General features: G+C 48.6%; 1 protein-coding gene across 1 annotated transcript in view; it reads left to right on the forward strand.

The window, feature by feature from the left end:
- Nucleotides 1-14,960, forward strand: part of LOC104273947 (coiled-coil domain-containing protein 30-like) — a gene marked incomplete at its 3' end in the record, with an annotated part of 21,834 nt that extends 6,874 nt beyond the window's left edge. The window contains 17 exon segments of the mRNA XM_009869443.1: nucleotides 1,757-1,864; nucleotides 2,112-2,200; nucleotides 3,012-3,204; nucleotides 6,516-6,614; nucleotides 7,203-7,343; nucleotides 8,230-8,255; nucleotides 8,843-8,989; nucleotides 9,986-10,232; nucleotides 11,070-11,243; nucleotides 11,409-11,618; nucleotides 12,018-12,175; nucleotides 12,677-12,720; nucleotides 12,723-12,817; nucleotides 13,218-13,339; nucleotides 13,882-14,023; nucleotides 14,413-14,549; nucleotides 14,846-14,960. Coding sequence (XP_009867745.1) covers nucleotides 1,757-1,864; nucleotides 2,112-2,200; nucleotides 3,012-3,204; nucleotides 6,516-6,614; nucleotides 7,203-7,343; nucleotides 8,230-8,255; nucleotides 8,843-8,989; nucleotides 9,986-10,232; nucleotides 11,070-11,243; nucleotides 11,409-11,618; nucleotides 12,018-12,175; nucleotides 12,677-12,720; nucleotides 12,723-12,817; nucleotides 13,218-13,339; nucleotides 13,882-14,023; nucleotides 14,413-14,549; nucleotides 14,846-14,960 — 2,247 coding nt within the window.
- Nucleotides 14,961-15,473: the final 513 nt, after the last annotated feature.

Genomic DNA, 15,473 nt, shown 5'->3' on the forward strand with positions numbered 1-15,473 from the left:
TATTTAGAATCACAGAATCACAGAACAATTCAGGTTGGAAAAGACCCTTGGGATCATCGAGTCCAACCATTGACCCTACCCTACAAGGTCACCCCTAAACCATATCACCCAACACCACATCTAAGCGACACTTGAACACATCCAGGGATGGTGACTCAACCCCCTCCCCAGGCAGTCTGGGCCAGGGCCTGACCACTATTTCCGTGAAGAATTTCTTCCTCATGTCCAGCCTAAACTTGCCCTGTTGCAACTTGCAACCATTCCCCCTGGTTCTGTCCCTAATTCCCTGTGAGAAGAGACCAGCACCAACCTCTCTACAATGTCCTGTCAAGATCCCCCCTCAGCCTCCTCTTGGTCAAACTGAACAGACCCACCTCCCTCAATCGCTCCTTGTAGGATCTATTCTCCAGGCCCTTCACCAGCTTTGTTGCCAAAGAGTGGTTTAAAGTAGCTGCTGTTGCTGCAGCCCTCAAAAAATCGGCTTTCATAGCATCCTTCAGGGGGAGTTCGATGCTGCCCGGAACACGCTCAAACCAAGTCCGTGCTTTAGGGCTTGTGGTGCAGGGCCCCGAAATGTCTTTTCCTGTGCAGGCTCACCCTTGAAGCTTTCTGTTCCTGGCCAATGCCTGCACGAAATCAAGTGGGTCAGCAGAATTAGCAACACTTCTGCCTTTTCTTTGGGACTGTTAGGAAAGACAGCGAGTAATTTAATTTAAAACTTGATACAGGCTGTTTTAAAAACAGTTTTAAATTTTTATGCTTGTGTTTTGGTACCTCTCGGCCTCTCTGACTTTTTAATGTAGCTATGTTGGTTTGCTCAGCAGAAGTGAAACATTCCTTTTCATTTTGTGTGGGCTTTTCTGAAGTGAAGGATTTACCGTTACATTGCTGTCAGTTAAATGCTTGACGTAATAAATTTAGGATTCTCTAAATGCAATATTCTTTATCAACAAGATAGTGTCCGACTGAGATTTCCAGCAGTGAATGAATATAACAGTCTGTTATTTAGCACAAATTCTGTTTCTATTTTTAACTCTTAAATTCTTTATATCAGTTCTTTAGCAGCCTCTAATTGGTCACCAGCAGCCTGTAATTACTTATGCCATCCCGGCACCGAGAGCTCAGTCTTGCAGATCTTTTGGATTAAAATGAGTATCTCTGAGAACATCTCTTTCAAATAATAAAGACTTTTTTTAAAATATAATTTATTCACATTTGAGGATTTTAAAGTTCTATTACATAGTTCATCCTTTTAATAAAATTTGCTGGTTCTTCCTGAGTGTAGCGTGCAAGTGTATCTGTAATCTCAAACCTTATTTTTACAGGACACACTGTTTCTGGGTCAGCCAAAAGACAACGTGTAGTTTAGTTCACATTCCTCGTTTTACCTTTTTTAGTTTTTTGTTTTTTTTTTATTCCAAGTAGTGTTTTCTTTGCTTTAGGACATTGCTTCTTTCAGTCACTATGTATACACACATGTGTGTATATGTTTTTTTTTTTAAACAAATGTATTTTTTATATTTTTAAGTAAAAGTAGATTTTAAAAAACCTAAATATATATAAAAAGTTCCCTGTTTTCCTGCTCTTTACTTCTCTAAATAGTCTGGAGCAGCCACATGACCTCAAACGGTCCCTCAAGCCTCAAGAGTCATTCATATTAATCAATCTGCAGTTTATCTACTGCAAGTTGGAGGGGAGTCTTGATTCTCTTGACACAGCTCCCCAAAAATAAAAGCGAGCATTTCCCTTTTCGAAGGTTGAGCAGCTCAAAGAGGAGATCTGTGAGTATCAGAAGAGCGAGAAGCAAGGGCTGCCACTGCCTGCGCCAGCCGAGATGGAAGAAGTCGCGGCATCCTCGCTGCAGGTACAACCAAATATCCACTTGTGCCTTCACGTCGTTAGAGATCTCTGGGGTCTTTTTTTTTTTTTCTTCTACGACTCAGAGACCTCTAACAACGTGAATCGGAGTTAATGCTGATAAATGATTGATGTAGCTTGTGTTTTCTGGTTGTCTTATTTCTGGGAGGCTCCGGTGCCTTCGGAATCGACGTTATGCAAAGATTTCAATCTTAATCATGTGAAGTATTTGTCATTTCTCTCTTGAGATGCAGGGCACAAAGGATGAAGGAGACTCTGTTGCAGGCAAAGTGGGCTCAGATCAAGAAGACGGATACCAGGGTAGTGAAACGCTTCATAAAAGGTGAGCGGCTTAGGAATCCTTCATCTGTTGCATTTTTCGCTCTGGTTACTGGTATTCTCTCCTGCAGGATGGATTTAAATATTGATTCTTTAGGATGCTCTTTGGTACTGCGCTGCTTTGGGCTGGGATTGAATTAACTTGGGTCGTCTGCTCCCGAAGCAGAAGGTTGGGAGGTGATGCAGCCCTGAGCAGCCTGTGGTGTTTGCTGGCACTTTCTTCGGTTTGTTGCTTTCCTAAAAGAACAGAGTTGGACTTTCATGGCTCTCTGCAGGCAAAAGTGTTGCTTTCAAAACTGTTCTGCTGCTGGGAAGATTTCTCTGGATTTGGTTACTGGCCAGGAGCATACCGAAACACTTGGCTTTCAAACTTCAGTGTGAAAACTGGAGTTTTTAAGGGAAGTCAAAGCTTTGTTCTACTGTGGCCTGCTCAGGAAGCTGTTGCACCTCTTCTAGGCGGTTCAAGGAGGAAAGGGGATCTGATCGCATCCCTCCTGACCTTTTTTCCCTTGAAATCCCCAATCCTCTCCCCTCACCTCAAGCAGCTGAATTTGCCGTTGCCTCTCTGCTGTCGGCATCCTCGTGCCTCACCCCTTTCCTCCCCAGACCTTCATCATGACTTGCATAGAGTCTGTTGCCACTAATTCCCGAGCATCACCACCTAGAGAAGAGCAGGCACAGGCCACGCGGGATGCGAAACTTTAAATATTCCATAGGGAAGCACACGTTGGCTTTTCCTTGCCAGCAATAAGAGGTTTGGACACGTGTCGGTGCGTTTACGGAACAGTCGGGCATGTTGGTCTTTTGATGCGCAGGTGCCGAGAGGTGATTGAAAACATCGAGGGCAGGAATTCCCAGCTCCTTCACAAGCTGCAGAAACTGGAGCAGGAGCACGAGGATTTGGTTGAGCGCAACGAAGAGCTGGAATCGATTCTGGGAGAGACACAGATCCAAACCAAGCAGGAGAAGGAGCAGTTTGAGAGTGAAATGGAGGGACTTCACCGGAAAGTACGTAAGGAACGGAAGTTTCGGTTCCGTCTGATTTTAGCTGCTTTTCTCTCTGCATACTGATTAGTAAAATGAAATGATGTTTGACCTAAGCCTGCATGCTGCTTTCTTTAGTGTGGCAAGAAATGTAACTAGCAAAATCTACTGGTTTCAGAGAATAGGGGAAAAGAAGAAAAAAAAAATCCAGCAGTGAGTAAATGACCCTTGTCTGGAGGTGCAGATACGCTGATTCCCCCAGAGTCACAGCAGCGTTGCCTTTTCCAGCTCCTGTTCTCACTTTTTGGTGTTTGGGCAAGCAGAGATAACGAGCTGATGGACCTCCTGCATCCATGGGAGTGAGATCAGGCAACACTCCCTCCCTGTCCAGCCCTTCCGTACGAGTGGGCTGTGCCCCCTTCAGTTTCTTGGCTGAACTGAAGTAAAACTGTTCTTTGAAATTAGAGTCGCTTTTGTTTTTTTTTAATTTTCCCCCTCCAGAGCTATTTCTTCTAAAACTTTGGGAGCTTAGAAGCTCTGATTTCCCCTGAGAGGCTCTGCTAACTAGATGGTATCAGTGCTCCTGATGGGCCTCAGCGCTGGGTTTCAGAGGGCAGAAGGAAGAGGAGACCTTATCACTCTCTACAGCTACTCAAAAGATAGTTTCTCCAGGGGAGGTTTAGGTTGAATATGAGAAAAATTTCTTCACCAAAATGGTTTTCAAGCCCTGGAACAGGCTGCCCAGGGTAGTGGAGGGATTTAGAAGCTGGGTAGATGTGGTGCTCAGGGCCGTGGTTTTGTGGTGCTGGGTTAACGGCGGGACTCGATGATCTTAAAGGTCTTCTCCAACATAAATGATTCTGTGATTCTGTGTCCACACACTTGTCGTTGTGTTAGAACACGATATAGGAGATGGTGCAAATGTGAAAACATATCCTGTGTGAACGCTGGAGTAGCCACACATCTCCAGGGTGAATTGTTCAAAGGAAGAAAAGATGAATTACTTGTCTGTAGCCTCTGGCTGTGAGGGAAAAGCCTACAAATACAGTGAAACAGTCTGAAGGCATGTTCAAATATCTTAATGAAGGATGCCAGCAGCTGTCATGTTTCTAAGCGTGTCGCTGAGGAGCCAAGTGGTGGGAATGGCAGAAGATCTGTCCACCACGACTGTGCTTTTGTTTAAATCAGGGTTTGCTCAGCGTGCGCTAAAGCGTTTCCCACTTTCTCACTGAAGCAGAATAAACACGACCCTCCACAAATCAAACAAGACGCGTTTCCAGCTTGGAGAGATCCTTTCTTCGCTCAGCACGTTGTTAAATGGATCCCTGGAACGCCACGCTGGGGGGCAACGCAGTGGGGAGCGCCGAGTAGCCAGGGAGATTGCAAGATGTTTTGGCTGGCATGAGCTTGGCAGCCGCTGTAACTGAAAAAAGAGACAGAAAAAAGGCAACACAGGGTAGTGGAGAAGGAAAGACAGGCAGACTGCAGGGTGGAAAAGGAGGTGGGTTAACCCTTCGTTAGGTCCAGCATCAGCTCAGGTGGAGGGCTGCAGAGCTGCATCCTTCGTCTCTGAGGGGTTTCGAGGTGCCTCAGAGGTAACGAGGGAAGGACGGTGTGAAGGCAGGAGCGCTGGAGCCCAGAGAAAGTGGTGCTGCTGGGGGTTTGCCAGGCAGCCCCACGTGAGGAGGACTTGGAAGCCTTTCCTGTTCTGGCACGCCTACAAAAATCTTGGCTGATTAGGCCACTGACTCGGAACAAGGACACCGGGATACAATGTGAGCATTGTTCTGCCGTCGGCGTGGGACTTACGTGCGCAACTTAAATGCCTAAAAGTTAGTGGCTTGGAGGAAAAAAAAAAAATAAGGAAAATGATGGCAATGCGTAGCTGGGTAGCAATTTCATGACCAAAGGTTTGCTGGAGAATGGGGAGAGGAGGTTTATTGTGCTTTTGAGATCCCTTCCACAGCTCTAATATCCTGCTGGACCCCAAACTGTCATCTAGCTGTGCCAGAGGAGGGCGGTTTGTTGCTCTCTAGCTCTTCTGTAAGAAGCCTGAGTGTTTCACCCCACCAATTTAACACCTAGGTTGGGTAACCATCTGTCCTAAAAACCAATATCACGGTGGCTTTGCTCTGTGTTAGAGATCATTCCCTGCTGGGAGCTTCAGGTGAGCCAGCTCCGGGGCAAAGCCTGTCTGGTGAAAGCAAAACTCCTGGGCTTCGACGTGCTGCTTTGTGGTTGTTTAAAATAGACTGGGATCAGCACTTCTTTGGCTTTGGCTTCCCGTTGGAAAGGAATGAAAAATGATCTCTGAGTAAGTGCAAAGAAAAGAGGGTGAGAAGGGTGTGAGGCAGCTTACATACCTCACTATACGCACACCTGTGTGCTGTGTGCAGGTGAAGCTGGGCTTCATCTCCTTTCAGTGTCCCGGCTTCCTCTGCAGCTTCAGTTGGTGAAAACACATCTTGGGCAGTTGGGGAGGCCAGCTCGGTGGTTTAGAAATAAGAAAACCAGCACAAACTTTCTTCTGGGTGTAAGAAGCTGGAAGGAAAGGCAGTGGAATGCCACGCTGGCTGGCAGCAGAGCAGGGCAGCTGCGAGTGCCAAGACTCGGATTTTGAAAAAGGGTCTGCAGGAACCACCGTGGGGAGGAGAAGCTGGACTGCTCCTAGCAACTTTAAGCCCTTTAAAACTGCAGGACTAGTAATCATTCCCATGAGATTCTCCCTTGGGGGAGGATGGTGAGAGTGCAGAGTGAGTGCTTGTCCAGACAAACTCTCCTCTGCCAGGAAAAGCACAGAGGTCAGCGTTCTCCTGGCTCGAGCGGGGAGTCCTCGGAGCCTTGCGGGCGGGTGTTGCGACCTCCTTTGGGCAGTGGAGGGACCGGGACAAGTCTTGGTGGACGAGGTCAAGCATCTGCTTGGATGAGATCAGCTGTTGGGGAGCAGGTGCTGTGACAGTGTGGGAAAGGAGGATGGGCCACAATATAAATCAGGAGTCCTTCGTGTTGGGAGAGCAGCACGTAGAAGGCCCACAAACTGTGGAGGCCTTGAATTTTCACCATCTGCCTGGGTCATTTCTCTTCCTTTGTGGAGCAGAAGTCTTTCATCTTCTGACTTTGCCTTGTGTGGCTCCTTCACCCTTTGAAGCAGCAGAGTGAAAGGTGTGAGCTGGAGCTGGCCCAGGCTGGCAGCCATCCACGTCCCCTCCTGGTCTTCACTTCCAAACATGGGGCTTGTTCTGTAACACAGCACAAGTTGCAATTTAGTAGTAGTTGTGTTTCGTACTGGTTGTGAGTATTGGTTTGGTTTTAACTTGTGATTTGTTTGTGTTAAGATCACGAGCTTAGAAACAGAGTTACTTGAAGTGCAGAAGAGCAAAGCTGAGGTGAGCGGGGAAGAGCAGGCAGCGTCCGGAACACAAGAGATGCAAGAGGTAAGAGGTTTTCCTTGGGAAAGAAATTGCTTTCTTTAGAAATGCATGAAGTGAGCATCTCCTACAAATGTGCTTCGTCGCTGTCTTCTGAGTGGTTGTAGCCCATCAGCTCATGCAGGATGTCTTTGGAGGAAAGCAGATACAGTATCTCCCTGATAACTCATCTCTCTTAGAAGATTGGTTTGCCTTCACTGCAACCTGAGGACCTTGTTCACTCTCTGGTGAAGGGTTCACGCACGTAAAGATGCTTGACTCTTGCGTAGAGTCTAGTGAAACCTGGTTGGTGTGCAGGGACCTTCACAAGGCTGTTTCCCAGCTGGTTTTGGGCTGACTGGTACCTGCCAGCCATTTGGATCTGCCAGGTGTCCAAGACATTTCCTGTGGGAGAGGACCTCCCTGAGATCTCTTGAGTCGGATGGAGGCTCCAGGCCCTTGGAGATGTCCAGCCAGCCTTGGGTTTAAGGTGCAGGAACCCTGCTGGCAGCTTCTAAGAACGATTTTTTCCCAGCCCTGTTTTTCTGCAGTTTGTTTCTCTTTGGCTAGAATAAATGATGTCATGGAAGTAACTCGTGGTTTTGCTTGTTCTAGATGCTGGAAAGCTGTCAGGAAACGATAGAAAAGTTGGGAAGTCAGCTGGGAGAGCGGAGGGAGTGGAGAAAGCAACTTGCGTCTGAGCTTGAACTGTTACGAGAAGATCTGAAGGCCGAGAAGAAGGTATTGGGCAGCCAGGTACGTAAAGCTCCTGCACCGAGACTCCCTGCAGCTGCTTTTTATGATCCCATAAAACATCCCTGGTTGCCCCCTGAGTGTGTTGCTTGACTTGTGCTGATGCATTTCTTTAGCCCTGCCAGTTCTGAAGCTTCTTTGCTAGCTGGTTTTAAATCCCTCTGCTTTAATGGAACTGTCCCTGACTCCGTAATTTATTTTTCCTTTCAGAGAATCTAATAACAAAACAATAATTCAGAGTTTGTAGCCAAGGGTGCCCCTTCTCTAGAGGGCAGAGTGGAAGTTTTCGCATGTATTTATTGCAGAGTTATTTGTGACCATAAAGCTCATGAACACGAGCCTTCAGCTCTCTGTGTCGCGACATGACAGGGTACTTGTAGATTTGAGGCCAGACCTCCCTGCAGAGCAATGTCACAGCTGCCCATTGGCAGGGATTGCTCTTCTGAAGTCAATCGAGTGACCTAATTCTGAACCTGTTTAACGTGCGTCCCTTTTAATATTAATATTAATATTATCTATCTTAACCAGAATATGGCATGATAGGAAGTCAGAGCACCTAAGAGCCACAGAAGTCCGTGTGAACAGCTTGCTGGGATCCTGGCACTGCTTTTGTTACGTGCCCTGAGGACCTCAGTACACTTCACGTGAAGCAATTTAGACTTTTGGTGGGTTTCTCTCTGCTGGGAGAGTTGCTGGTGCTCTTGTCTTCCACCTGGGCCACAGAGGAGAGTGAGTGCGTGACGCCAGCAAAATTGCACAAGGGCTGGCGTGAGCGTAGGCAGGAGAGGGGCTGAAAATTTAAGAGAGCTGCTGGATCAGGCAGACGAGGGGGACCTGAGGGAGCCTGGCAAGGGGAGGGTCACATCTATCACAAACCTCATTTTTTTAGCACTCTGAAGGGGCCTTGAACCAGCTGTGAGTCATATAATTTCCTTGAATGGACATAAAAAACCCAAAGTCCTGAACGGTTGGCGCAACTGGGTGTACACAAGAGTATTTCTGGAGGAACAGTGGCATCTAGAGGACAGGGCTTTTGTAGCATCGCTAGGCAGCAAAGTGTTGTAAAAGCTTTGGATGCAGAGCACGCCTTGCTGAAGAGCAGGGTAGGAAGGGGTAGGTTGGTCTGTGATTACACCCGTGAAAAGGAATTGTCTTATTTGGGGGAACGATGGGGAAAACGGGAAGAGTACAAGGTGCACGTTCAGCCGTCTCGCTCAGAGAGCAGCCTCAATCCAAGGCAACCCAAACCAACCTTCCACAGGTGGGCACCAGAAGGATGAAATCAAATAATAAAAAAGTGATTTGGTGATAGTTTGCACGCAGCTACTTCCCATGCAGAAAAATGGACCTTTACATCTGCCTTCAAGGGTGAAGAACTGCGGTGATTGGCTACAGAGTCACAAAGCCATGTCTTGATGGAGTCCCCAGATTGCCTTGCACTGCTCAAAAATTTTCCATGAGACCGAAGAAAATCACAGTCATGGTGTTTTCTGACCTTACAGGAAACAAGAAAGAGACCAGATTAACAAACTTGAGCAGAAACATGAAGACCTATGTACAGATGAAAAGACACGTGAAGAACAAATGGCTAAAGTAGTGGTTTTGGAAGAACAGATCAAAAACTTGAGAGATGAACAAGAACTGCTCTGGTAATCCTTAACAAGGCCCATGGTACTTTCTACTCCTTATCTTTGCTGACTAGTTTTTCAGTCTTTGAAAAATCCCTGTAGTGCTGCTTCTGGCCAAAATGGGCGCAAGCAGCTTTGTGTCTTCCTTATCGGGTCATCATCACTCTGCAGAGATTTTGGTGAATTAAGTATTTCCCTTAGTGACATCACGATCAGTCAGGAGTAAAACTTTTATTTCGTGCAGCTATTCCAGATTCCATAAATAAGAGCTGCCCTTAGGGAGGAGGAGGCTTCTTCTCTTGGAGGTGCTATTTGGACTTAGATGGTCCCACAAAGCTCCCAGTGTGGGCTTGAGCTCCTTGGGGTGTTGCCTGTTGGTATATATCCTGCTGTGGGTATTGGTTGTCCTTGGAGGGCAGGTGTCAGCAAGCACTGGGATCATAAATAAAGCTCTTACAGGTGCCCTGAAGCCTCTTTTTCAGTAGATCAATACAAATTTGGGGTCGGAGCATCCACGCTCAAGCTTTCATTAGTAACTAAAAGCTTGGGTTCAATCCAGCGTAGTTACAGTCAGCTCAGTCACCTGCGTAACTGGGTACTGACATAAAGTAAAACCAGAATCAGACAGGCAGGTGTAGCTTATGGTTTGCCTCGGGCAGCTCGATCAGGAGACCTGAGCCCGTACCTGTGCGCAGTGAGGAGTCGTGCGAACGCTTCCGTGCTGCTTGAGGGCAGAGCAGGTCGCGTGGCCCCGTGCGAGCGTTCCTGAGCCAGCGGTTAACCTGCTGGTGAGTGACTGAGAACTGACCCTTCGGACAGCCGCTTCTTTGCGATCAGTGTCCAGGAAAGACTGAACCTTGCCTGGAGCTGTGAGACTCAGGATTAAATCCCCTTTGGAGCATTCCGAGATGCTTGAGCATTTCAGTAGACTCTTGTATCCCAAGTTTTTTCCCCTTCAAGGGTGGTTTCCCTTGGATGTCTGTAGTTATCTCTCTCCTTTACTGTTTCTCCTTCAAGTTCCAAATTACTAGAAAGCAGCAAGAAGAGGGAGGAGCTAGAAAAGCAGCTAAAAGAGAGCAATGAAGAAAAACGCTTGTTACTGGAAGAAATTGCCCAGCTAAAACAAGACATCCTGACTTCCCGGGAGCAGGGCGACAGCACGCTCGAAGAGACTTTGAGAATGAATCCAGGCCTGGCGCATAGAGAGAGCAGGTTTCTCGTGTCGCAGAGCTCTGCAGGCAGTTTAGATGGGAGCATGAAACAGGTATGGGAAGCTTTGCCATCTGCACCGTACTCTTTATTTATTTATTTCCCACTAATTCAGTGGCAAAACCTAATTAAAGTGGACTGGAAGCCAGTCCTGTAGTGTTAGCTGATGACATTGCCAGATCCCACAGTGCTGGATCAAGTCTTCCCGTCTTGGGAATTGATTTGGGGATTTATCTGAGAAGGGAAGCTTGGTCCTCAGAGGATTTCATCTGGTCCCACGGGCAGAGGGTGAAGACACAAAGCAGGAGTGCAGATCGACAGATGGCTCAAAGTGATACTGGGATGAAGGGTTATGGTACCTGGAACATGGGAAGGGCTTTTAGTCTCTGCACAAGGCTCTTGCAAGAAGATGAGTGAAGCAAAAGAGCTCAATTCTCTTCTGAAAGCCTTCATAGACCACAGGTAACCACCTCGTGGCGTCCAGGCTGCTGTCGTACCGTGCAGGCATATCTACGTGCCACTGCCGGGACTCGCCTCGTTCCTGCTCCCTCTGGGAGTTGTGGCTGGATGTGCTGCTCCTGCTTAGTTGCCTTAGTGAGACTCTGGCACAAGAGTTAAGAGGAACCTGGAGGTCTTTCTGTTTCGACAGGGATTTGTTCCCTCATCCAGGTTGTTGCATCTTCTCCCTTGACCTCAAGACCTCAAGAGTTGTGTCGGCTTCTCAGAGGAGATGGACAGGGTGGAAGCAGGACACAGTGTGGGCGCCTGGCTTTACCCATTTTCCTACTTAAATGCCCTTAAATCCTACTGGCACGCTTCTAGACTTTTTAATTATCAGTCATCTTCTTTCCTTGATGTTAATTTCTGTGTAACCTTTGCCATTTTGCTGCAGAGTCTGTCTGATGAGAGATTCCAGCAGCAGGAGGAAAAACTGCAGCAGCTGCGGCAGGACTTGCGTCGCGTCCAGAACTTGTGCAATTCAGCCGAGAGGGAGCTGAGATACGAAAGGGAGAAGAATGTCGACTTGCAAAAGCAAAACCTCTTGCTCCAACAAGAATGCACCAGGGTAAGAACAGAGTGGGGAGAACTGCTTGAAGAGAGCATCACATCCCTGTATTTCTTTTATTCTCGTGCGCTTTCGAGTAATCCTGTTGCCCCTTTCGTCATCAAGATATTTCAGGGGGTATATGCTGAAGTGCAAACTTGGCTTTCTTCTTCTTTTGAAACTCAGGTCAAAGCTGAGCTGAAGCAAGCCAGGGCAAAACTTTTGGACACAACGGAAACGTGCTCCTCGCTCTCAGCACAATGGGAAAAAAGCCAGCAGAAGGTCAAAGAACTTGAACAAGAGCTGTTGAAGTGCTCCCAGGCTGATAAACAGCAGAGCAGCCTGCAAGAGAAACTTGTACAGGAGAAATCCAAACTATCTGAAGCACAAAAAAAGGTAACTCGTCCCCATGAGCTGAGTTAATGGAAATTATAGCAGTTTCGTGCAACAGTAGTTCAGAAAAATGAAGCACTAGCAGCTTGTGAACGGGTTCCCCAAAGTCTATTTTTGCAATCCTTTGGCTAAATAACTTAGGAAGGAATGTCTGTTATTGAGGGGAGCGTAATCAAGACAAGAGAAGCCAAATCTAATGGCTTGACTCCTGATGGTTTTGCTTTTAACAGACTTTGACACAAAGACACACAGAAATTCATTTGAGTAGAAGCAAGCAAACCTTTCATTCCTGAGACTCAGATACTGAAGGATCAAAGGGATCTGAATCCCTTGGAGTCCCTTGGATTCAGATGCTGGCCTATAAATTCAGAAAGATTAATCCGTGTCCAATTTTAATCCCAGATTTCAAAGCTCCAGCAAAAGCTAAAAGATTCACAGCACCAGCTCCTGCTGGCAGAGGCCCGTGTCTCAGACAAGAAAATGCTGGAAGAGGAACTGAAGGAGACCCAAGAAAATAAAACTCGTGTGCAGCAAGAACTTCACGAGGAGCAGGTGAAAAGGTACCTGGAGCTGGGTAAGGCCTGTGCCGCGTGCGGAGGGGAGTCGTGTGCCAGGGAATGCTGCTGTGCCAGCCTGCAGCTCTGCGGCTGGCTCTCGGTGGACTCAAGGAGTCACTGCCCCACCGGTTTCACCTCTGATCCCTCCTTTTGGGCTGCCAGTATCCCTGGCAGGAGCTCCAGAGGAGCAATTTAAAAGACTGTTGGAGACTTCAGCTGCCTCAGAGGTGCGTGGCCCCTCCTTCCAGCCCAGTGGTTTGGGTTACCCTCTAGATGCCAGCAGTCACCTTTCCTGTGCAGCCGGGATGATCCCAGGTACATCACGCACCCTTTCACCTGCCACCGCAACAAGGGCACAGTGATTTCTTGCGACCCTTAACGCTGCCCAGAGCCGGGGCAGAGCAGTGGGATGTTTTTAGATCACAGACAGCCTTGCACTCACAGGGGCACATTGTGGACTGGGCTCCACCTCAGGGTCTCACTGTCGCACCACCGTGCTTTTAGGAAGCTCCTGGAGCAGCAGGTGGAGGAGCTGCGGCAGCAGGTTCGCTGGAGACAGAGGCGCTGCTGTCCAAGACACACGTGGAGCTGCAGGCCAAGACTCTGCATGTCCTTGAAGAGGAGAGGAAAACTGATACGAGTGAGGTGAGCCGCAGCTGAAAAAGCATCATCCCAACTTGTGTAGGTTTCCCAGAGATGCAGCTCTGAGGGCACAGAAGAACTTGGAGGGAGAGAGGAAGAAGTTGTCCCCTTTCCTTGCTGAGCACAGAGCTTTTCGCAGGGAATTCTGGCAGAGCCTGCTGCCAGGGAGGATGCATTCCCTCCCTCTGCCCTGGTGTGAAGCCTGCAGCTGCTGCCAGGAGCACAGAAACCCACACTGCCCCTTCGTTAAGGGCAGGAGGCAGTGGCCTTGGGGGACAGAACAGATGGATGTTCTCTGTAGGGGGAACCACTGGTATTTATGACAGAGAAACCCTGGAGACCAGACTGCCTTGAGGCAGAGGGGCCCCTGCACACGCACAACTAAAAACTACATGTTTTCCATCACTTCCAGTATCAGAAGGAGAACCAGAGGCTCTCAGAGCAGCTTTCAGTGCTGAAGGAGGAAAACAAAGCCCTTTACGAGGAAGGAGTCCGTCTCCTGAACCAGAAGGATCTGTGTGTCAGGTACGGACGGCAGCAGCAGGGGACGTGGAGACACAGAAGAACCTCCCCAGGTTCTTGACTCTCCCATAGCCTTTCTTGCCAATCCTGCTCAAGGCATTTGGCACTGAGAGTTCTGTCTTAACCTGCGTGCCGTTAAGTTATGCATTGCATGTCTGCTGTGTTCTCCTGGGCAGCAGAAGGCAGTTCAGAAAGCAAAGTGGGGGCACGGGGAGGGCTGTGGCTGCCGCTGTTGAGGGTCTGCCATTGGCAGAGATGCTCCATGGAGCTGCTCGTTTCTCCCCAGAGCACTCTGGATCTAATAGGAAGCAGAGCAGCCTTTTTGTCCTGAGTTTTGAGTAAGCTTGGGCAAATATCCCTTACATGGTAGAGAGTGCTCTCATTTTGAACATCACTTTCCCTTCAGTCCCAACTGGATAAAACCAAGCACGAATACTGCCTAAACAGGACAGGTTTGAGGGGAGGAGCGACGGTCTCCTGCCTTTCCTTTGACCCAGAGCACAAAAGCATTTCCCTGCCTGATGGGTGTCTCCCTGCCTCCTCAGGAAATACGACAAAATGCAACTCCGCCACAAAGAGAAAATCCGCAGAGCCAAGGAGGCCTTTATCCATGAAGTGAAACAAAGGGACAGCAGGATTAAGCAGCTTGAAAATGAGCTCAGCGAGTCAAAGCTGCAGGTGGAAAAGGTGAGAGAATGCATGAGCACTTCTCCCGTGAGGGAATGCAGGGGAGTGGGCTAGAGCGTGTCTGCAGGAGCACCCTTTCTTCCAGAGAGAAATGCACTTTAGGGAAAAAGGAGATGAAGTTTAGGAAGAGCAGGTCAGCAGGCTCAAGTTTTCCCCTGGGGCAACCTGTGTCCTTAAATCCTGTTCATAAACTCCATCTCCTTTTGCCTCAGAAATATTCCTGCCAGGAAGTGACTCCAAAGCCTCTTCTGGGAGGGGCTGTTACCTCCACTAGTGAGCTTCTCGGAGTGAAGTGCTTGGTCGTGTCACCTTTGGTCAAGCACTCCAGAGGGCAGAGGAGAGCGAAGCGTAACCACTGGTTCTTAATTCCTTCTGTAAATGCTGCTCAGGGGAAGGAGCTGATTGCCCAGATCACTGCTGAGAATGAGAAACTGCTCCAGGAGAGAAGACGGCTCCTGCAGAAGATCTCTGACCTAGAGGAGACCTCTTGGTGCAAACGGCCTACGACAATTCCCCTGCAGAGCAGGTAGGCACTTGGTGATGCCCCCAGCCCTGGCAGCTTGCCTCTTGCCAGCGCTCTCCGGTTCTGTGCCTGCTTCTCCTAAGAAATGCAGAGGAAAGCCTCAGGTGTGCCCAGTCACTCGTGCTGTGGCTTTTAATTGCCGTGGGATGCAATTAGCCCCTCTCCCCATCCAAGCCCTCTGCACCAGCTGAAGGCTGTGGAGGCCAAAGGCTCTGAGGCTGAAAACGAAAATGCCCCTTTGAAAATGTAGCATGGCCAGAAGGAAAATAACCTGTGCCTTGTCCATGTGATGCGCTCAGAGGGAAGATCCCAGATGAGGAGAGCGTGCGGCTGCACGAGAGCAAACTCCAGCTCTTTGGCCACATGCCCGCCTTGCAGCGCGCGCCGAGGAGCATCCACGCTCCCGACACAGAGGTGAGACTCCGAGAGGGCTTCGGTCTCAGCACACAGGTTGCAGGAGCTGCGTCTCCTCTGAGGGTGGGTTGGGTTTGGAGCTGCTTCTGAGGGTGCTGGGGAAGAGCTGAATCAATCCTTCGGTTGGGAGGGCAGGGGACACCAAACACACAAAAAACATGTCGGTGAGGAGGGACTTGGGGAGGCACTTGCCCTGCCAGCTCTATCCCCAAGCTGCTGCGGGAGAAGATCCCTCTTCATAAGGGCAGAAGTAGCACTTTGGCTCTTCTGCACATTTAGAGTTGGTAAGAAGGTCTTAAATTTTAAAGTAAGCTTGAAAATTTGGAGAAACAACCCAGAGCAGCATGTCTGGGAAATTTCTTCTGTAAGCCAGAAAACCTGAGGCCAAGCTGACCAGTGACATCAGTTATGTTGTTGGGGGTTGGACTAGATGATCTCCAGAGGTCCCTTCCAACCCCGAACATTCTGTGATTCTGCGTTGAACTGACTGAAGCGAGACCTTACCTAAAAAAG

Source organism: Apaloderma vittatum, unplaced genomic scaffold, assembly GCF_000703405.1.
Source record: "Apaloderma vittatum isolate BGI_N311 unplaced genomic scaffold, ASM70340v1 scaffold935, whole genome shotgun sequence".
Taxonomy (NCBI): domain Eukaryota; kingdom Metazoa; phylum Chordata; class Aves; order Trogoniformes; family Trogonidae; genus Apaloderma; species Apaloderma vittatum.